The sequence below is a fragment of the Gasterosteus aculeatus genome, chromosome 20, assembly GCF_964276395.1.
Source record: "Gasterosteus aculeatus chromosome 20, fGasAcu3.hap1.1, whole genome shotgun sequence".
Taxonomy (NCBI): Eukaryota; Metazoa; Chordata; class Actinopteri; order Perciformes; family Gasterosteidae; genus Gasterosteus; species Gasterosteus aculeatus.
In genome coordinates, this window is record NC_135707.1 from 18,037,936 (window position 1) to 18,061,542 (window position 23,607).

The 23,607-nt window shown below is 45.3% G+C and overlaps 1 protein-coding gene across 2 annotated transcripts in view; it reads left to right on the forward strand.

The window, feature by feature from the left end:
• Window positions 1–13,458, forward strand: part of dyrk1b (dual-specificity tyrosine-(Y)-phosphorylation regulated kinase 1B) — a 33,721-nt gene extending 20,263 nt beyond the window's left edge. For both annotated transcript variants that reach the window (XM_040164295.2, XM_040164294.2), the window contains exons 2-13: window positions 4,640–4,803; window positions 6,455–6,574; window positions 6,983–7,171; window positions 7,379–7,526; window positions 8,183–8,332; window positions 8,951–9,087; window positions 9,484–9,630; window positions 9,717–9,857; window positions 10,564–10,684; window positions 10,883–11,065; window positions 11,410–11,513; window positions 11,705–13,458. In XM_040164295.2, coding sequence (XP_040020229.1) covers window positions 4,735–4,803; window positions 6,455–6,574; window positions 6,983–7,171; window positions 7,379–7,526; window positions 8,183–8,332; window positions 8,951–9,087; window positions 9,484–9,630; window positions 9,717–9,857; window positions 10,564–10,684; window positions 10,883–11,065; window positions 11,410–11,513; window positions 11,705–12,220 — 2,025 coding nt within the window. In that variant the 5' untranslated portion in view covers window positions 4,640–4,734 and the 3' untranslated portion in view covers window positions 12,221–13,458. The remainder of the gene's footprint in view (window positions 1–4,639; window positions 4,804–6,454; window positions 6,575–6,982; window positions 7,172–7,378; window positions 7,527–8,182; window positions 8,333–8,950; window positions 9,088–9,483; window positions 9,631–9,716; window positions 9,858–10,563; window positions 10,685–10,882; window positions 11,066–11,409; window positions 11,514–11,704) is intronic.
• Window positions 13,459–23,607: the final 10,149 nt, after the last annotated feature.

Consider the following 23,607-nt stretch of genomic DNA (forward strand, 5'->3'; position numbering starts at 1 on the left):
CCTGCTTTTATCTCCCATCCATGCTCAAGAAACACTATGAACTCTTGCCACTGACTCAATATGTGTTTAACTATTGAGCTTTTGTAAAACATTTATGCTCCTGGTTTTCCTGGTTCGCACTTGGTTTGATATTGCTAGTCACAGATATAGGTCACTGTATGTGAATCAAGTGTAATCAACCCATGCTGAGCTTAAATAGCATAAACCAATAGCAAGTTTTTAGACCAGGAACAAAGAACTCCAGTCCAATCAATGCTGCCTTCGTGTCGTGCCCTTTTGCTGTGTTGTGTTGTTCTGCAGCAACAGCAACCTCTGAGTTAAACTGTATCCAGCTATCATATTCTGTCCGTTGTTGGATCTATGTTCACCCATTCTGGAAAATACTGATACTTGTCTGTGGCTCGAGTGGTGTTATCTACAGTGGTGCTGAAATAGATTGGTGTGTACACACTAGTGGCAAAGGGACGTTGGCAACGTTGGCCCTGTATTGTTTCGCCTCATCCAACAACTTGTGGTTAACCAGAACTCCTCGGGTTCTGGTTTTAATGTGCGTTGTTGCCTTGCTGCTCGGAGTGACTCCTAGCAGGTGCCCTAAATATTGTTACGTCATTGTGCATCAACACAACGCGGGTGGAGAGATGAGGCAGTCTGCGGTAAAACGATGGAAATGTGTCATCCGATTGAAGCCGAGAAGGGTTGGAAGACTGGAGTGAGAGATGACGGACGGGTAAATGGAGGAGAGAAAAACCCTACTCCGAGGCAGAGAAGGTTTGAGTGAGCAGGAAGGGTGATGAAGGGAAGGGGGAGGAGAGCGCGGCTGGTAGGGTGGGTTGGGTTGCTAGGGGAGAGTATGTCAGACTGCTGCCGCTGAGAGCCAGGCCTGCTATTGGAAGCTACTTGCTTAGCAGGAGAGAGGCGGAAGAGGAGAGAGAAGTAGCTAATGAGTATTGTAGGTTGGTTGCTGAGACAGCACTGGGTTTATTTATAGAGCGCTGGCCAGCCAGCCCTTAGATACCAACAGCGAATCAGCTGACAGAGAAAGAGGGGGCCCTAGCCAATGGCAGCGCAAGAAGGGGGATGCCAGATTGAGGAAGTGCTGTGAGTGCCTCTCGGTCTCTTAAAGAGACGGTGCGGATTTCTCAGCACTGGGCAGATATTCTCTCCCTCGCTCTAGCAGTGTCATATCTGTAAGCAGGCCAGGACCTGGAGCACCACAACAGTCCCAGTGACGGTGATTGGATTACTTTCCCCACCTTATCGCACGGCCGAGCCCAAGTGCAGCACACACGCAGTTCAACATCAGAGGTTTTAGTTTTTTATTTCACAAATAGGACCTCATCTATCCACAGAGATCTATTATAAACCGACGCTGAGCGCTGAATAGAAGATCTCTCTACACCGTGTAATGGAGATGATAATGGCAAGGACCCTATAATTACTAAAGTTAGGCTTACACGTTCACAGAAAATGTCTGTCCTGAAAAATAGACCTAATTTTGCGGGCCTGAAATATCTTTAACCTTGACTGCTCAGCATTACAAACAGGGTTTTCCCCGTTTATGTAAATCTATAATAATCAAATTTCCAAGGAACCATTCTAGCCTGCTTTACCCACTATGACCTGCAGTATTATCAACCAGGCAGGACTCCTTTGTCAGCTGACTGTCGGAGATGAACTGATTGGGTCAACACTTGTCGTAACGCTTGCACAATTAATCTAATATGAATTCAGGTCCCATTTTTTCCCCTGCCACAAACTATAGAACAGGATCAGCTGCAATATTGATATTTAAAATGCTTCCTGCTTGCCACCAGGGGGCGTTCAAGATGTTTAGCCTCCCTTTTTCTGTAAACTGTCATACTGCTGCAAGTGCACCAAACAGCACCAGCTTGTGAAAGGTGTTCCTGAATATTTTGAGGCATTCCAGAGCAGAAGAGGAACATACTGCTTATTTGTTTGGAAAAATCCAAAGCCTCTAAATTCAGGTGAAGAAGACTGTATTTTAAGTCTTTATTTGATGCAAAGATTTGCACGTTAGCAGAAATGTAGTCCAACATGAAAGTGAACCCTCTGTTCATCTATGTGCATCGAAATAAAATCAATGTAATAATAGCAATTCAATTAATTATAATGAATCAATTACTCTAATATAAGCTGTGTTGTTGGGATATTTTGGTACGTTCGCTTCATAAAATACAAATGATGAGATCAATTCTTCCCAAATGAACATAGTTGTATATATTATAGAGCACACCCTAATGCAAGACGACTATGTCAAAATGCTGTCTTTTTTCCAAGGTTATTTTACATTACATTACATTACATTACATTACATGTCATTTAGCAGACGCTTTTTATCCAAAGCGACTTACATTACACTTTAAACCCATGGCTTTTTTCACATTTTTGCCCGGGGAGCAATTAGGGGTTAGGTGTCTTGCTCAGGGACACTTCGACATGGAACAAGTGGCAGCCTGGAATCGAACCACCAACCTTGTGCTTCCCAGCGCACCTTCTCTAACCCCTGCGCCACGACGACCCCCATTTATTTAACCATTCCGGCATATTTAACAGTGAGTTAGAGCTCCTGATATTTCAGAAACTTTCACACATTGGGTACACATCTTTTCTCTTCTTTGCACACTGATGGATACTTGCCTTCCATTGTGTGGTTGACATTTGCCACCTGATGTAGGCGCCGCGCTCTTAAGCGTCTCCACTGGTCGCCCATTGGGGGAGAGGCCGTCACATCCTAAGAGCCACTCCCTGTCCATTGTAAACCAATTCAAGATCGAGCCTTTCTCTGATTACTTTTAAAGTAAAATAAGGATTTGCTCTCAGCTCCCGACAAACTTTTATTCATTTTTTTAAAGACAGATTGAAGTCAATGGGGGGGGGGGGGGGGGTTCTGATTGTTTAACGCCTGTTACATTCTCCTGCCAGGTACGTCTTTGTGGGAATACCGCTGAAGAGTGAAGCCAACAATTAGCTTAGCATTTGCTGAATTGCTAGTGGAAGTCTGAAATGTTTACTTTACGGGAGGAGACGGGCCGATGCAAAACTCAACAGCCATCACGGCGTCGTGCCGACCAACAGCTGCAGTGTAGCTGGGGTGTGTCCGGGTGTGTATGCGGGTGTGTCCAGGTGTGTGTCCGGGTGTGTCCAGGTGTGTATGTGGGTGTGTCCGGGTGTGTCCAGGTGGGTATGCGGGTGTTTCCAGGGGTGTGTCCGGGTGTGTCCAGGTGTGTATGCGGGTGTGTCCAGGTGTGTGTCCTGGTGTTTCCGGGTGTGTCCAGGTGTGTATGCGGGTGTGTCCAGGTGTGTATGCGGGTGTGTCCAGGTGTGTGTGCGGGTGTGTCCTGGTGTGTGCGGCTCTATCCGGCGTCGGTCCACATCTCCGCCAATGGAGCCACTGAACTGGAACAGGCAGAAGTTGTGGAAGGAGCTCTTTGATTGGCTGGTGACTCACTGATTGAACCTTCTAGTGCAGTTTTTCTACTTCAGATTTCTTTTCTTTTTCGTCATAATGAAGGGGTTGCACATTGTAGCTTAATTTTGGCAGCCAGCCGACTGGGTGGTTGCCTTTGTCTGTTCAGCTTTCAACTGACACAATTTTCATCTTTATTTACCTTCCACCTAGTAGGGCTGCAGGATTAATTGAAATAAAATCTTAATTCAGGCCTGTGTGCTTTCCCATTGTTAGCAGTCATACAAAGACAGCAATGACAGTGGAGCAAATTTCAGGCAAATGAAACCGTTACAAAAGGCCCCCGAGAATTCCCCTCACCAAGACATCCACCACCTTTAAAAAAACGACTCATTACCTCACCTGAAGGTCCGTCTCTATTCAACGCTGCAAAACAAAGGGCGGCTGGTCTACTGGACAAGCACTAAAAGCCTTCCCACAGCGGTTCTCCATGTTGTTCTTCCTGCCCAAATGTTAAACACACAGGCTTCATCTGGCTGCGCCGCCGCTGTGTTTTGGGTTTGTTTAAACACACTGGGGGAAAAGTGAATAGGCGGCAGACCTGGTGGTGTACAAAGAGTTGTTTTGGAATCAATATTGGCCTCCTTAGGATTCGATAGCAGCTGCTTTAAAGTCATTGTGGAGGAGATGTACAGTGTAAAATATCCTGTCCAAAATATTAGAATACAAGTTGTATCACTGTACCGGCAAAACAAAAATTTGCCTCGCCGTTGTCTCTTAAACACGTTGTATTCTGGTTCTGACTCTTAACAGCAGTATTATTAATGCAATTGATTTAATCAAATATTCCACATTTATTTATTTTTTGGTGCAAGAGTTGCCGTTTTCTGATGTTATTTATGTGTTAGAAAGAAGAACTGTTTGTCAATTTCTCAGAATAGTTATCAATGGCAACAATTACCGACGAGCCCTCTTATGCTAATCATTAAAATAGAATTAAATGATGAACTCGGTGAGTAAGGACTGCTTCTCCACCTAGACGTAGTTGGTAGATGGCGATAAATCAGCGACTGTGCTGCTCTGGGTTTGGGATCTTGGATCAATTGAGATTCCTCGTTGCCATGTTTGACCGACGATGGAGGCTGGGGACGGATTAGAATGTCGGGGTTTCCGTCTCATCATCTCTCTCTCTCTCCCGTTCTCTCTCCCCAGGTGTAAGCAGCTCAGGATGTCCGCCCACCTCCTCCTCCTCCTCTTCCTCCTCCTCCTCCTCCACTGCCCAGGGCTTCTCCCTCGCTGAGCCAGCCATGACCAGCCAGCACACGCATACACACCCCTCCTTCAGCTCCATCCACTCCATGGCCGAGCAGCAGCAGGTAACACACACACAGGGAGTGATTGTACTTTGCCTGTTGATTGTCCAGAGAACATCGGGGGGGCGTGTTTCTTCAATTCACTTTTTTATGTAAAAGAATGTCTTAAATGCCACCAATGATGAAACTGGAGAAATCTCTAGATCATAAAATATAATTACATAAGGTTATTAAAGTACTTGTACTTGTTTATTGTGATCAACTTTATTTAAATCAACATTCTCAGAAACCCACAAACAGAAATGTATGATTGTAATGAAAGAAAAACATGAAACAAACAAAATTGTATTAAACATTCAACATTCACTGCAAAAGTCCTCTGTATCTCTTTCAGTTTGATACAAACCTCCTGCAGTTATTGAGATCACCATTGGGCTTAAATATCCATGAAATATGTCACTTATGGAAAAGAGAAAAAGGTTGAGAACATCAGGGTTAACGAACTGTGCATGATAGTTTTTTAGAGCCACTTCATACATGAAGCTTTTCCCTTTAAATGTTCAAATATGATTCTGTGACTTTTTCACAAGATATTTTGGTTGGAACTGAAATTCAAAATAATGTGAGAAACCACAAAAGAATACTTTATAAAAAAGTACTTACGGCCAACTTTAGTGTTGACTTTACGGTGTTCTGTCCCAATGAGCTTCTCCTTTTTGCTAAATCCTAAATCAGAATGTGTCCATTAGAGCTAATCCAAAGGCAGCGCCATGGTAATAATAAATGGCAATGCCCCTCTCTCTCCTCAGGGAACGCTTGAGGTGCTTTTAGAGAGCCAGCGGTCGCCATGTCAACATGGCTCTACCGTGAGGACATTTGCTATTTCATTACTATTCTAACAAATGCTTCAACCCGGAGCGTCAGTCGAGACATTTGCACTAATGTCAGTGCTCCTTTCTGATATCAAAGAGAAAATAATGCTGAATGCACGACACTGAAAGCACCTCCCCCCCCTGGGGGCACGAGGCCTGGTTTTCAACCTTTCCACCCTCGCAGAGACAATCAAGCGATAATATATCGATTCCAGTTCAGATACGCTACCGTTTATCAACCGGAGCAGTTCCCTTTGCTTTCGTCAACGCCACAAGACTCCATTGACAAAAACTGCAATTTAACCCCAACGAAGACCAGTTTCCGGTCCGCCGCTGCTTTGTGTGGTTGTTTTTGTTTAATTCCAACCAGCCAAAGTCACACAAACACATAAACAGATGGAGTTTCCTGTTTTAGTCGATGGACCGAGGTGCAGACATTTCAAAATTTGGCATACGTTTAGTTTTAAGTGCTAGATGATTACTGTGCACTGACTATTGATAACTTGTACAAACCCACCCTGTGATTTAACAAACACTTTACAGCTTGTATGTGTAGCAATGCTGTCTGGAAGTAGGTGGGATATCATTGATTATTCATTTGACATTCGGCCCACGTTTTGTGTGGCAGTTCGGCGTTTTTAGTTTTCGGAAGGGGTCACGTCTTTCTTGGTCACGATTTTGGCACAAAGTCTGGTGGTAGAAATGGGAACTGCAGGATGACTTGACGCACAATGTTTCCGGTCATTAACAAGTGAGTTGGTGACGTCCGGAAGGTCCCCGAAAGGTTTTCTAGACCCCCGTGTGCTCGAGACGTGTGTGTGACGTGTGGTCGCTCTCTGCAGGTGCTGTCTGATATGACCATACTCCAACGGAGGATCCCCCCTAGTTTCAGAGACCCTGCCAGCGCCCCACTGAGGAAACTCTCTGTTGACCTCATCAAAACTTACAAGCACATCAATGAGGTATGCCGCATGCTGTAACACACACACACACACACACTTGTGTTTGTCTTTTCTCTGGGCGCTCCTTCAGGTTCCCTGTGTGTTGGCCTCTCCTTCCTGAGATGGAGCCGAAGCCGGAGGGGTGTTTGGGGTGGAAGCTGGCCTCGTGAAGAAGCTCCATATATTAAATCTGACTCATTATCAGTATTTGCCCTGAAGGTTTAGGTTCGGCTGATCCTGGTCAACTGAGCTAAAAATGCTGAACTTGGGTTCAAGGGTTTATAACAATGATGGCAGCCTTCTTGTACACGGCTCTCGTGTATCGTTTCAATGAGCTGATAATGTGAGAAAGTGTGAAGGGGACGTCGACCCCCCCTGGCTGAGCAGAGCCGGGAACCTAAGCGGTTTTGGATGTTTCTCTGATCACAGGTGTACTATACTAAGAAGAAGCGGCGGGCCCAGCAGGTCCCTCCAGAGGACAGCAGCACCAAGAAGGAGAGGAAAGTCTACAACGACGGCTATGACGACGACAACTACGACTACATTGTCAAAAACGGAGAAAAGTGGCTGGACCGCTATGAGATAGACTCGCTGATCGGGAAGGGCTCCTTCGGACAGGTGCGAAAATCAAATACACATTCGTGCTAGTTCATAAAACCTTATTGCATTATTATTATTATTATGTATGATATATAACAAAGCAAACCAGCCTGGGACATCTGGGTTTTTTCTAATGGAAAAAATAAATAAATCCTGAAGCGTGCGTTGTTGTTGTTGTTGTTGTTATCATCGCAAGAGATAACCCAGTTGTAACTGTGTGTGCAGGTGGTGAAGGCCTACGACCACCATGAGCAGGAATGGGTCGCCATTAAGATCATTAAGAACAAGAAGGCATTTCTAAACCAGGCACAGATTGAACTACGCCTGCTGGAGCTCATGAACAAGCATGATACTGAGATGAAATATTACATAGGTAAGAACACACACACACCCTTACTAACACATACATTACAGTGGGGTGGGGGAGTATTGGGGTCAGATGTGAAGCATCTGCAGCCAACGGGTGCGGCTCCGCCCACACGTCACTTATTGTCCTCGGAGTGGTGAAGGAGACATTGACTCACACGGCTCTCAACATGGCGGCGCTGAGCCGCCAGCTCGCAGCTATCGGTGCCGATAGATAGAGAGTGTTGCATGCACTGACGTGGACGTAGACAAAGCTGACAACACGCACACAGAGTGACTTCATCCTCTGCTCAGGTGGACATTACATAGAAAGTGGTTAAAGGCCTTTATAAATAGTACACAAAGCCAAGGTACAGTCACATGGAGTCACATTAACATACTTGGCTCACATGCTGATGTGTGAGACGTCATCGAAAGCTCCAAAAGCAAAAGCTAGTCACGTCAAATTCAGCTGTTGTCTTAGGATGACACGAGTTCTGAAGGGCAAGACTCGCAAGTGGGGAATTTTTAAAGAGCAATTGACAGGAAATAATTTTAATGTTGTCAAGTATCCCTGCCTGACCAGATTCTTCTTCCTGTGTATTTCTTAACCTATTTTCTTGTCTCCCTTCTCCCTCGTGTGTGTGTGTGTGTGTGTGTGTCTGTCCACCTGTGTCTGTGCAGTCCACCTGAAGCGTCACTTTATGTTTAGGAACCATCTCTGTTTGGTGTTTGAGTTGTTGAGCTACAACCTGTACGATCTGCTGAGGAACACCAACTTCAGAGGAGTCTCCCTCAACCTCACCAGGAAGTTTGCACAGCAGCTCTGCACAGGTGGGCCCAGGAAACATGAAGCAGGCTTCTATGAGTGTAGCTTGTTGTATTCTGCCTCCTAGTGGACAAAAAGGAAAGAGGATGAATGCAGTTTAAAGTCATCTGCAAAAGAGAAAAGCCTTTTGGTTGCCTTTTCCCTTTTGAGGTGGTGGTTATGTAATTAATGCAGTTTGTAGCTGCTAGAACAACAGAAAGCATTTGATATGTATACATACTCTTAAAAAGGTTTCTAAACATTTCTAAACGACAACAATATAATCAGCAGAAATGATTATTGTGCCACATATTCCATTTAGTCCTTTAGTCCATTGAGAATGTGTTAAATGGAGTTTATTATGTCTTCAGTAGGTTGCGGAAATGAACATCAACAAATTTGATCTCATTCATATTCTACTCAATTCTTAATGTCTTTTACTCATGTTTCAAAATTTTGATAAGATTCTAAATTATATTTAAAGTTCAATAAATTCAATACTTTAAAAAGATATTGCAAAAGTTTAATAATTGCAGGATGTTTCCAAAATCAATTGCATTAGTTAATCCCGATGTCATAACCAAAATAAGGTGATTATTATTATGCAGGCCTATAATGAGGCCAATGTCTCTTCTTGTCCACAGCGTTGTTATTCCTGGCTACTCCAGAGCTGTCAATCATCCACTGCGACCTGAAACCAGAGAACATCCTGCTGTGTAACCCCAAAAGATCGGCCATCAAGATTGTGGACTTTGGGTCCTCCTGCCAGCTGGGACAAAGGGTGAGCCGCATCCACACACAAACCTCTCTGATAGGACGCTTTCAGTACATTCAGTAGTTTATTTCATTTAAAAGGATTCATGATAGATGCCTCCGCCTGCGACACTGATTCACATTATGGTTTGAAAAGCAAAAGAATGAGCGCTGGATAAATGATTCTCACGTGTCCCAGTTAAGGTGGTAATTCTGGATTTTATTTGATCTTTTTAGACTCAATATAATAAGTTCTGCATTAAGCCTTGGTTTGAGTTAACCATTAGTATGAAGGACACATTACCTGAATGCTCTGTTCAGAGAACATCATTGTACTTTTAAACAAAGTTGGTTCCCGGGTCGCCGACCATGACAGCAGAGGTTGTTGGAGACTGAACAGAATGTCCTGTCGCCCTCCTCGCAGATCTACCAGTACATCCAGAGCAGGTTCTACCGCTCCCCCGAGGTCCTGTTGGGAATGCCGTATGACCTGGCCATCGACATGTGGTCTCTGGGATGCATCCTGGTGGAGATGCACACAGGAGAGCCTCTCTTCAGCGGCTCCAACGAGGTAAAAGCAGCTGGCCGACGGTTCTGTGTCCTCTGGTCCACATTCCTGTTTGATTCAGCTAATTATGAGTGCGTGTGTTGGTTTAGGTTGACCAGATGAATAAGATTGTGGAGGTTCTGGGGGTCCCACCCAGCCACATGCTGGATGCAGCCCCTAAGGCCAGGAAGTACTTTGACAAGCTGTCAGACGGCCTGTGGACAGTGAAGAAGAACAAGGACATCAAGAAGGTATTTGAGACTCCTTCCCCCTTTTAGCCTTGTGACAATGCCGATAGATACCAAATAAAGATGTGCTCATTTACAAACATTTCCAGTTAGAGAACATCGGTTGTACCATTCATATTTCATTTTGTTGACATATTTAAGTCAATGGTTTTTAGTGGATTATTTTTTTATATATGGATTATTTTATAGAAATCGGCGATTAAAGATACATATTGAGAATGATGTACAGGGGGATATGGTGTATAAATATCTCTATAAAACCTCCCAGGTGATTACATTCAAGGGTGTATACTGTTTATTTGAATTACTTAATTACTTGAATTAATAACTTTTTTAGATTTCATGTTTTAAATATGCAATTGAGGCAAAACACTTATTTTCCACAAATCTGAATTAGGAAATGGTCTGAAATCCAAATCATCAAGTGCATGAAAAGCCAGTAGTTTGCCTGTAGTGTCCCATCTTAAGCAATAGGTGGCAGCAGGTGAATAAAGTCACTGTGAAGCACATTCAGGCCTTTTAACATTACACAACAGATTGTCGACAATTTCACTGGGAAAATAATGAGAGAACGTTCCTCACGTCTTTGGATGATTAGATCTCTGCCTCTGTCTAAATATGTGTGTGTGTGTGTGTGTGTGTGTGTGTGTGTGTGTGTGTGTGTGTGTGTGTGTGTGTGTGTGTGTGTGTGTGTGTGTGTGTGTTCCAGGAGTACAAGCCTCCAGCCACTCGGCGTCTTCATGAGATTTTGGGTGTAGAAACTGGTGGCCCAGGAGGGCGGAGGGCAGGGGAGCCAGGACACGCCCCCTGTGACTACCTGAAGTTCAAAGGTCAGATCTGATGGGTTTAGACTTATATTTACAAAATGTCTTTCTAAGATATTTTTTAAAACATCCAAGATGGCAGCGTCGCCTTTCCATATAAATGGAAAGGCGATGGTTTATTGAGCGTGCCGACATGTTCTGATGTCCAGCTTCTTCACCCTGCAAAGAGCCGAAACAGAACCGCTGTTGTTTGTCCTCTTTCAGACCTGATCCTGCGCATGCTGGACTACGACCCGAAAAGCCGCATCACGCCATTCTACGCCCTCCAGCACAACTTCTTCAAGAAGACGACAGATGAAGGAACCAACACCAGTTCATCTACATCCACCTCTCCTGCCATGGACCACTCCCATTCAACCTCCACTACTAGCTCTGTTTCTAGCTCTGGTAAAGGAAATGACTACAGCGCAGAGGGGGGAGATGGTGCATGAGAAGCCCGGCACATTATGTAAACCACGTTAGGGGGCGGGCAGACAAAAGAAAGCCATTCACAGAAGAAACAAGTTCTGAATCGATTCCCAGCTTCTGGAAATACATTTATTTCAAAGTTTTATTTAAAGCATTATTGTGTGATTGGTTGAAAACTAACCGTTTCACAGATTTATGAGTCCGTCCTTGTACCCCTTGATCAGACTGTGAGGCACATTTCAAAGCCATGAAAAAGTGAATCAACTGTGTCTCCACAAAAGCCATCGGCAGCGCGGGTCTGAACCGCTCTGTTGTGTTTCCAGGTGGCTCCAGTGGTTCTTCCAATGACAACCGCAACTACCGCTACAGTAACCGCTACTACAACTCTGCTGTTACACATTCGGACTATGAGATGACCAGCCCTCAGGTACGCACAGCGCAGAGGGGATGGGATGGGATGGGGTGGGGTGGGGATTGTCAAATGAGAAATGTATTCATGACTCGGGTCCTGAGCAGGGTCCACATTTCCTCCAGCAGAACCGGACACAACACATGCGTGCTGCACGTCTGTCACTCTGAATGCATCTCACCTCTGTGTCCCCCCCCCCCTCCCACCAGGCTCCCTCCCAGCAGCAGATGAGGATGTGGCCAGGCAGTGATGGTGGAGGTGGGGGTCAGGACCCAGCATACACCCAGTTGCTGCTCCACAAGCCGGCTGCCTCCCAACAGCACCAGCGCCACTTCCTGGACCCGCCCCACCACCCACACCCGACCTACTCCCACCACGGGAACGGCGGGCGCGGCCTGCGCCAGAGCGGACAGACGGGCATCGGCGGAGGGGGGGGCCAGCAGGGCTCCTCGCCCCAGATGAGTGACAGCATGGATGTGGGCGTGTCCCTAGGGCTGCACCACCTGGGGGCGGTGTCTTCCATGGAGGCCTCTCAGTTCGGCTCGGCCTCCCTGCCCCTCGCTCTGCCAATCGGACTGTCTGCCTTCCGGACTCGGACGGCCCCCACCGCCCCAGGGCCACAAGCCCCGCCCCCTGAGGACTACTACCCTGCCTCCAACAACAATAACCCCGCTGCGGGGGGCAGAGGGAGGCCGGACTCAGACGAGGGGCCAGCCAACTCTTGATAAAACCTGAACCATGCCCTAAAGCCATACAATTTTAACTACAACTACTACAACTACACACATACAGCCAGAGTTCAGAGACAAAGAGGTGAACTTTGTGCTGAAGGAGACAGTTTGTACTGCATGAGAGGAGGAGGAGGAGGAGGAGGGAGAAGGAGGAGGAAGATGATGCTGGGAAAAACTCTCCCTTTTTATCCCGTTTTAGTTTGTTGTCCTTCTGTTGCGACTGTAATTGGAAAGGAATGATTGTGACGAGTTTGTTTTTATTAATATTATTATTATTGTTTAATATTGTTTGATTTTTTTTCGGGTTTGAGGAGTTGCGTGTTCTACTTGGTTGTTGTTTAAGCCTGGAGAGGAGGAGGAGGAAGAAACAGAGAGAGGAGCTATGCTTTTCCATTTCACTTCATGTGGAGGGTGCAAGTGGAAGGTCACATGTTCACGGTCTCACTGGTTAGTTCTGACATTAGTGAATTCATATTTACAGTCCAGAGAGACGAGCAGTCTTAACATACACATTTAGCGCTGCATCAAGAAGACAGAAGCTGGTTTCAAAGGGAGAAAACGTCAACCTGTGTGTGCTTCAGGACTCCTGTCTGTGTTAAACTCACTTTTTCTTTGAGTTTTCGCGTCCTCCCTCCGTCGCTCTCCACCTGGCTGTGACGGAGGGAGGGAGGGAGGGAGGTGGAGGGAAGAGAAGGTGGCAGGACACTGATGCCTTCCTGGCGCTCATAGAGATCTCCTCCTCATCCTCTCCCTCCCCTTGTTCTCTTCTTCCTCTCCTCCTCCTCCTGTTGTGTTTCTCCTCCAGACAGCTCCTCCTCTCTGTGCTGCTAATCACCATGACAACTGGTCCGGATTGCTGCTAAAGATCCAACACAGATCAATAAAGAAATAAAAAGAAATAGAAACAGAAATAAAAAATAAATAAAAAAAACTTTTTAACCCTTCTGCTTAAGAGAAAAGGATAAAGTAAGAACCACTGCATCTCAATGTATTTATTACTATTTAACAAGAAAAAACAAACTGAAAGTAACCCTTTTTTCTGCTCTTCTTTGTTTGGTTGCCTTCTTTCTGCAGGTGAGCTCTGATTGGCTATTGTAACAGTGACAGTAACTGGTGACATGGGAATGCCACCAGTTGTGGGGGCTGGGTGGAGGGGAGGGGTTTGGGGCAAAATAAAGTTGGATATATAATAAGAATAAAGAGTATACTTTTGCACACCAAAGTCAAACAAACATGGGATCTCCGCTTTTCTTCCTACTGATCCACCACCTCATGACCTGTCGTCCTGTCAGGAGGGGGCTCGTCCACAGGTCACGCAGGGAGCTCCTCTGGTGCCTTTGCACCTCCTACGGGACCCAAGGCCGGAAACCAACGTGGTCCTAATTCCATAAATATGTGAAACGCAAGATAAATAATAGCGTGGGTGAACACACACCGGCAACAATCCCAACCAGCTGCTGTTTGATTAATAGACAAAAACGGATTAAAAAAATGTATTTTAAAATAGAGGATAAAAACTGATCACAGTTCATGAAAGAAATTATGAGCTGACCATTAAAAGATGAATTGGATTCATTACCAATTTTTGGATTATACCTTTTTGTATCATTCATTTTATGTTAATTTAGATTTCCTTTGAGTAAAAAATCTTTTGTAAAGTTTATTATCAAAAAGGGTTTGATTTTTTGGTGGATTTCTGCAACAGCTGCATTAACTATTCTATTGATTGCATTCTTCAGATTCCAGGTTTTATTTTGAAACTTAAGCAGAGTTCATCCCGCTGCGGTCAAAAATGAATCTGATTCCGGAGACAAACTGACGGCCTACGCGATGTCTGATAGTGAGAGGTGTCTGCTCAGCTGGACTATTATTTCTGAAAGAATTAGCTGAGACATGTTTTGTGAGCAGGTTTTCAGAAGGAAGCTACTGACTTAAATACAAGTGTTGCATGTTAAAATGGCCGATTACAAACGCTCCACAGCTACCAGAAGATGGGAGGCTTTGGTTTCTGTGTGTTATGTTTTCAAAAACAACACCAAACTGTCTCATAAATACTGCACGCCGTATTGGTCAACTCCCTACGCGAGGAACAACAGAGACAATAGATGTATCACCATGCTGACCAGGCCAGATCACCATGGTAACCTGCTACAGACCAGGCGCCTGTACTGGAAACAGATGTAAAGGGCTCACTCACCATCTTCAGGCTTAACTGATCAGATCAAAACCTCTAAATTCCTCACAACAGGATCCTGACCGGGACAAAGTTCCTGCGTTTCCAGGAGATCTACATGAAACGGCTTCTAACAAACGGAACGGGAGTTAACATCACTTTGGCGTCCCTTTAGTTCTGAGTGACACGAGGCAGCTTTTTGATTAGCATGTGAAAAGAGGATGTCCTTTATTAGAAAACTAATAAGAAAAGCAAACACTTGATGCACTTTTTCCTTCTCCTCGTTTTCCTGCTTTGAGAAAGGCTGGCGTGTGTCACACACTCAGCGGTGTGTATATTATGAAACAAAAACGTACAAATACTTTCACCGTCTATTATAATGAAAATGACAATAATTCCAGCATTGTTTTAGCCTCCCCTGAAAAAGAAGGGATGAAATCCGCAGCCCTCGAACTGTATAACCTCCTCCCCCCGCCTACGCCTCGATATCCTGTCCATGAAAACCACAAACAGGATTGGTGAGAGTGCGCAGCCCTGGCGAAGGTCAACCTCCACCGGAAACGCCTCTGACTTACTGCCGAGCACCCGAACACAGCTCTCGCTTTGGGTGTATAGGGATTGGATGGCCCCAAGTAGGTACCCCCTCACCCCGTACTCCTGCAGCACCTCCCACATTATCTCCCGATAATGTTGACGTGGCGCAGGGGTAGAGAGGGTGCTTTGGATAACAGCGTCAGCTAAATGACCTGTAATGTAATGTAATCTCTCGGGGGACCCGGTCATACGCCTTCTCCAGGTTCACAAAACACATACACAGACTGGAGGAGCATACTCCCATGCCCCCTCCATGAGCCTTTAAAGAGTAAAAAGCTGGTCCGTCGTTCCACGGCCAGGACAAAAAACGCATTGTTCCGCTTCAATCCTTGGTTCCTTGGCATCGACCTAACCCTCCTTTCCAGCACCTTGGAGTAGACTTTACCAGGGAGTAGTGTGATACCTCTGTAATTGGCACACTCTCTGGTCCCCCTTTTTGAAGAAGACAGGTACCACCACCCAGTCTGCCACTCTTTGGCAGACTTCCACGCAATGTTGAAGAGGCGTGTCATCCATGACACCCCCCCGAGACCCATTGCTTTCAGCATCTCCGGACGAATCTCATCAATCCCCGGGGCTCCAGCTCTGCCTCTACCAAAGAGGGCATAGTAGTTGGATTCAGGAGTTCCTCAAAGTGTCAAAGGCCTCCTTCAGCCGTACGGCTCCCCAGACCACCGGCGTCCACCAGGGGGTTCGAGGGTCAGTGACCTTTGTTGCACCTAAGACCTTGAGGCCACAACTCACTGCAGCAGCTTCAGCAATGGAAGTTTTGAACATACACCACTCTGGTTCAATGTCCCCTACCTCCATAGGAATGTGACAGAAGCTTCGCCGGAGGTGTGAGTTGAAAATCTTTTGCACCGGGGCCTCCTCCAGACATTCGCAGCTCACCTGTACCATAGTACCACTTGGGTTTACCAGGTCCGTCCTGAGTCTTCCCCCATCCTCTGACCCAGCTCACCACCAGATGGTGATCAGTTGACAGCTCTGCCACTCTCTTTACCCGAGTGTCCAAAGCATGCGGCCTCAGATCAGACGATACGATTACAAAATTGATCTTTAGCCTCGGGTGCTCTGGTACCAGGTACACTTATGAACATCCATATGCTGGATCATGGTGTTTGTTATGGACAATCCGTGAAACAGACAACAGACAGGCAAAGTACGGAGGTGATTAACGCGTCACGATGACGTCATCCACGAACCCAGAACGCTCACATCGGTGCAGCGGTGCTTCTTGTGCACCGACTACGGACCGCGACGACTATTTTATGCTTCGGCGAGTTTGAATGTGGCTTCCTTAGTTTAGCTCAGCTGTCTCGGGTTAGCTGACTGTTAGCAGGCTGAAGCCGCGCTGCTTCACAGAAACATGAAGACCCGTTTAACAGACTGTCGGCCAGCAGAGATCCATACGGACCTTTCTGCTCGGTTCTCTGGCGACGGTAGGCAGCGTTTCCTCAGCTGGATGAGACGGTCCGTTACAGTCTTCTCCAAACACGTCTAACATAATAAACTCATTGCAGGTTCTGAAGCCTCACACATTGACCGTGAGACACACGCATTTCAACTATAGACAAGTTTCCTGAGTGAAATAGGCGAGCCGCCATTGGCCTTTCACTCTGCCAACGACTTCCGGTTGTGTCTGCCAAGCACTTCCGGTTAGCGAGTTAGCGTCTTTTACTGTCTTTGGTTAGCGTGCAGAAAAAGTAATGGTGGTGTTACATGCCGACACGGCTCCGGGACATATTGTGCTGTTCACGGTTGCAACAACTCGTGGCGATTGCTGAATGTTTGGTCGGAAGGAGAATGTTTCGACCATCAACCATCTACAAGGCGCCAATGTGGATGTGCTGTTTTGCGGTAAAATGCTATAGATTTGCACTCAAATACAGGAGGCTTATCATTCGCGGAAGTCAACAGTCTACTAATTATTACGCAGACGAATGTCAGCTTTTTCAAGTAAGTTAATACCTTTATCCATTCCGAAGCTATTAATAGATATGTCAGGGGTGCGCACTGACGCTCGTCAGTCGACTTTGAAGGGTTAAAGCATGCTTTTAGTGCAGGCAGGCTAGAGGGGATTGGGATTACTTTTTCTTTTTATTACTCTTCGTGTTCTGTTATATATTAACACACGGATACATACAAACATCTTGGGCTAACGTACCTTCCAAAGCACGGCGGCTGCATGGCTACAGCAACGTCCAAGTCCGGCGATACAGGTACAGCCTGCAGTCTCCACATCTCCCGTCTTGGTAACCAAAACCCAGGCGTTATGCGCTGAATTGTTAACGGACTGGCTTGGTTGAACATCGGCCTTTAGGTAAATTAAACTGCCCATATCGTGTAAAAGTACACAACCCACTTTGTCGGAATGGAGGTACTGAAACGCCTCTGAGCTTTTCAGGTCATTAATTGCATTCCCATCCACCGCCATGGAATCAATAAAATAAGAAAAGATCTTGGATGTTGTGATGCTGGGCCATATCGACATGTTGTCCGCCCATGATGTTACCTTACTTGGATGCGGAATGGTCAAAACACCATTAACAAGATTTTCGGTCGAATGTTGCCATTCCTAAGCCATTTTTAACACCACTATTCAGCCTGCGCCAGAAGTTCTTGGCAGAAACCGGAAATGCCCGGGAAACTTGTCTATAGTTCACACGCCACATCGTGAGAAGACTGTGTTAAACCGTCTCGGCCACCGTACATTCGTTACTAAGCAACATAGAGGCGCTCACACACGTGACAGGTGGATCCTTTTGGCAGAAGTGCGCAGTGCAGGTGAAGGACGTGGCGGCACAGAGCAGGTGGAGGAAAACCCGCAGGACACAAGAGAGAAGAACTGGTCATGAAAGCAACAAATAAACGAAGAGACAAAGAGAAAGAAAAGACTCCATCCATCCATCTTCAGCCGCTTATCCGGGGTCGGGTCGCGGGGGCAACAACTCCAGCAGGGGACCCCAAACTTCCCTTTCCTGGGCCACGTCTACCAGCTCTGACTTGGGGATCCCAAGGCGTTCCCAGGCCAGTGCAGAGATAATCTCTCCACCTAGTCCTGGGTCTTCCCTGGGGCCTCTTCCCAGCTGGTCGTGCCTGAAACAAGGTTATTAGTTTTGAATATTTCACTAGTTTTTATTTTTATTTAGTTTTGACTTTTGGTTTTCAATTTCAGTTTAGTTTTAATTAGATTTTAAAGCGGGTTTGCTAGTTTATTTTATTTTTTGAAAATGCTTAGTTTTAGTCTTTACCGCAGAATGTAACAGACCAAGGGGGGGGGGGGGGGGGGGGCATTCAGGGAAGCTTTATTTTTGCTTGCAAAACAGAATGCTCAAAATGAATTGTAGATACTATAATAAGTAATACAAACTCAAAACATACCATTTAAAAAAATGCATTTAGGACAGATGAAAAGCCATCCACAAAAGACAACTATGAAATATGTGTCAGTCAGTGTGTTTGTCATTAACCAGAAAAAATTCCACTGGACACAACAATAACAACAGAACATAAAATGTAGATATGGGTACAAATATGTAAACAGTCTACACAAGATGCAATAGCCAATAGACTAAAGACACATGTGAACAGCATGTACTAAACCCATTAATGAGCCACACATGACATTGCTTGGGAGTCGGGAGTCCAAAACCCAATAAAAACTCTAGAGCAGCGATTCCCAGTGTGGGCCGCGAAGGTACTGCAGGCGGGCCGCGAGAGGTCATTTACAATAAATGAATTAAGTTTTTTAATTTTCACTCCGTGTCACCAGTTCAGCCTGCAATGTACAAAGCAGCCATTAATCACCGAGTACCCATCATCCTCCTCATTACAAAATGCATAATATGCTTGCAAGCCCAACTTCCTACCTCCAAGGCCCAATGCACCTGTGCACCAGCCGGTAGGACTCCGGGCTCACCAGGTCTGGTTCAGGTCTGACCTTCTACCGTAGGAAAGCACATGCCGGACAACGAGAACAAACGTGAGTTGCTCAACTCTCACGGGATCTCCTTTAATTCGCACCATCACACATGTAATGATTTTTCACATGTAATTTATATTAGCTCACAAAAACACTTCAACCATTTGTTCTTGGCCCGGCTCTTCCGTCAAATTTTACAACCCATTGTGGCCCGCGAGTCAAAAGGTTTGCCGACCCGCTATAGACCTGTCCTATGAGGAACAACCATGTACTGCGAGCTAGACTATTACGCAGACACAACACAGGGGGTCCCTGGGCCTGAGAAGGGAAGAAATAGTTTAATATGGCTGTTAAATGTGAACAAAACTAATTACATTTAAGTCTAGTTCGTCGACAAAAACTAATATGCATTTTCATCTAAAGACTAAATCAAAAATAGCTGCCAAAATTAACACTGTTCCAAAATTGATTAAATTCATTATTTTCCTCAACATTCTACACACACAACAACCCATAATGACAAAGTGAAAACAATTTTTTGCAAATCTGTTAAAAATAAAGAACGAAAACATAACATGTACATACAGTAAGTATTCACAGCCTCTCAATACTTTGTTGAAGCACCTTTGGCAGCAATTACAGCCTCAAGTCTTCTTGGGTATGATTCCACAAGCGTGGCACACCCGTCTCTGGGCAGTTTCTCCCATTCTTTGCAGAACCTCTCAAGTTCCATCAGGTTGGATGGGGAGCGTCGGTGCAGCCATTTTCAGATCTGTCCAGAGATGTTCAATGGGGTTCAGGTCCGGGCTCTGGCTGGGCCACTCAAGGACATTCACAGAGTCCCGAAGCCACTCCTTTGTTAACTTGGCTGTGTGCTTTGGGTCGTTGTCCTGTTAGAAGATGAACTGTCGCCCCAGTCTGAGGTCCAGAGCGCTTTGGAGCATGTTTTCACCGAGGAAGTCTCTGTACATTGCTGCATTCATCTTTCCCTCAATCCTGACTCGTCTCCCAGTTCCTCCCGCTGAAAAAAATCCCCACAGCATGATGCTGCCACCACCATGCTTCACTGTAGGGATGGTATTGGCCAGGTGATGAGCAGTGCCTGGTTTCCTCCAGACATGACGCTTGACATTCATTACATTATATTACATGTCATTTAGCTGACGCTTTTATCCAAAGCGACGTACAATAAGTGCATTCAACCATAGGGTACAAACTCAGGAGAACAAGAAACAAGAGTGCAATTTCCTCAAATAAGCCAATTTACAATTTGCTATCGATGAGTGACGTTACAAGTACAATTTAAGTGCTACAATTTGTTAGTCTTTAGTCGAGGTAGAGTCTGAAGAGGTGTGTCTTTAGTTTGCGGCGGAAGATGTGAAGGCTCTCTGCGGTCCTGGTGTCTTCAGAGAGCTCGTTCCACCATTTCGGCGCAAGGACAGCGAAGAGTCGAGACCTAGTTGAGTGTTTTGCTCTCAGTGAGGGAGGGACGAGTAGTTTTGCAGATGCAGAGCGGAGAGTGCGGGTCGGGATGTCGGGTTTGACCATGTCCTGGATGTAAGCTGGACCCGATCCATTCACAGCATGGTACGTGAGCACCAATGTTTTGAACTTCAGGCCAAAGAGTTCAATCTTTGTTTCATCAGACCAGAGAATTTTGTTTCTCATGGTCTGAGAGTCCTTCAGGCGGGCTGTCATGTGCTTTTTACTGAGGAGTGGCTTCCGTCTGGCCACCAAACAGGCCTGACTTGTGGAGTGCTGCAGAGCTGGTTGTCCTTCTGGAAGGTTCTCCTCTCTTCATAGAACAACGCTGGAGCTCTGTCAGAGTGACCATCGGGTTTCTGGTCACCTCCCTGACTAAGGCCCTTCTCCCCCGATCGCTCAGTCTGGCTGGGCGACCAACTCTAGGAAGAGTCCTGGTGGTTCCAAACTTCTTCCACTTCCGGATGATGGAGGCGACTGTGCTCATTGGGACTTTCAATGCTGCAGAAATCTTTCTGTACCCTTCACCAGATCTGTGCCTGGATACAATTCTGTCTCGGAGGTCTACAGATAATTCCTTGGACTTCATGGCTTGGTTTATGCTCTGATTTCCACTGTCAGCTGTGATACCTTATACAGACAGGTGTGTGCCTTTCTCAATCATGTCCAATCAGCTGAATTTAGCACAGGTGGACTCCAATCAAGTTGTAGAAACATCTCAACGACAATCAGTGGAAACAGGATGCACCTGAGCTCAATTTTGAGTGTCATGGCAAAGATTCAAAGATTCAAGATTCAAAGATTTTTATTGTCAGTTACACATGCCCTGTGTATTGAAATTCTTGTGCTTGCCTTTCCGGAAAGCCGACCAATTTTAAAATTAAAATTAAAATACAAATACAATATTTACATAAATGTACATGAAATAAAAATAATAATGAGGTAAGGATAAGGCAGAAAATAGGCTGTGAATACTAATGTACATGTTATGTTTTTGTTCTTTATTTTTAACAGATTTGTACAAATTTGCAAAAAAAACAGTTTTCACTTTGTCATTATGGGTTGTTGTGTGTAGAATGTTGAGGAAAATAATGAATTTAATCAATTTTGGAATAAGGCCGTAACATAACAAAATGTGGAAAAAGTGAAGCGCTGTGAACACTCCGGATGCACTGTAAGTGTTTTAATTAAAGGACTTGTGGGGAGACAGACATTGAAACCGGCAGCACGACATCAGCATCAAAGCGACTTGATGCGACTTCAAAGGATAATACACTTGTTGAATATCTCACTACGGAAAAGTGGGTACAAGGTAGTGTAACCATGTCGATAACACTATTAAAGAGGAGAGTATTTCGTGAGGCTGAAAATATTTTCAGGTTAGGGGAGTCGGGGGGGGCGCGGACGTTACGGCCAGACGGGGAGGGGGGCAACTCTTCAGTCCCAGCGCAACTCGAATAAGGACAAATACGCGTCAGGTCAGGGCATTAAAAACCCGGACGTCTGGTCACCGTAATACAAGCGGATAATTTCATAGACGTCGGGCTGAGAACAGGCTGCTCTCTGCGGCGTGAGATGAGCTGACCGCCCGGTGCTGGAGGAGTCAGGCGGTCCCGTTAACTAGACCTCACATCTCCAACATCATCGGAGCAACTTGTTACGAAGGCTGAATGTTGATAAACCGACCGCAGAAATGTTGCCTAAACAACTATCTTCCAGTCTGAAAAAGTCCTAAAATTACATTCCGTCACTTAAATATGGTAGTATTTATAAACGTGGACCTAAATAAAGACAGCGAGTCCGGACTTAAAAGCATATTAAGGAAGGACGAAAGATTTGCGCTGTTCGCTGTTCTAAACCCGCCCTGTTCACTCACATGCCGGACGGGCATTTAAAAGCCGGACTGTCCGGGCTAAAGCCGGACGAATGGCCTCCCTAGTCTCAGTAGTGTGCGTGAGAGCATTTCAATAGCGAACGTAAGAGTGTTTCATTAGTACGCGTGAGAGTGTCTCAGTAGTTAAGTCCTAAACGGCCCCTCATACTGTTCCTCACTCGCTCACACAGAGATCAAGTCTTTTTGTTTTCTTTGGGTGAAGTTCCCGTTTATTAGTTATATATTTTATAAAACACAACTTCATCTATATTTGGTTCTTGATCTCGCTGTGCATCCTGGTAGCGGTAAAAACCGTGCGATCACCCATGCATCATTACCCGCACTAATTGCACCTGTGGCCCCATATGTAGACTGTGTCACACTGCCACCCGTGGCCAACCCGAGATTGGCTCCCAACACCAAGTGGTACACAAACATCCTGAATGGCTCCTACACCCTGCTTGACGAACATGTTGAGGCTGATATTAAATCTTTCAACTGGAGAGATAATAAGGCTACAACTCTTTTGCCCATGCCACAATAATAATTTCAGACCTATCTGCCCAACTTTGATCATCTGCAATCGTTGAAATTGTATATGTGTGTATATATATAATATAGCCACAATATTACACTGACAGACAGGTTCCTTCATATTTGCACATCTCTCTATATATATATCTATATGTGTGCAAATATGTATGTACATATGTACACATACATATGTTGTGTCAGAATATATGTTAATAAAAATAATTAAATAAACATTTTTAAAATTTTAATTTTACTCTTCCATATTTTGGACATTACATTGAAAACATTCAATCTGCTATCCAACAACTAGATGATGTAATGTAAATAATGTCGGTATCCCATAGCAACGATGACATATCTGTATCCCATAGCGACGATGACATATCTGTATCCCATAGCAACAGAAAGATCAAAAGGAACGATGACATCATGGAACGTGTCATTACAAGGGTTCCACTGCTTCCACTCACTCACTCACTCACTCACTCACTCACTCACTCACAGCTTAGCAGACATCAGTCCGGTTTGAAGACCACTCTGACAGTTTGAATTGAAGGTGTACTGAGCAGAAAGCAACAGATAAAAGAAAAGTATGTCCAACGTCCAGAAAAAACAGATAATGGTGGAGAAAAGGGATTTAAATTCCAAGGAGGTTGATCCTCCTGTGAATTTCTATCTCCGTTCGCTGGAGGAACAAGTAAGAGCTGAGCTGGACAGCAATGCAATGCTCACCCAAACTCAATGTGAGGGGAGAGTTCTCCTTCAGATTGACGAGGACAGATTGCAACAGTTCCTTGATC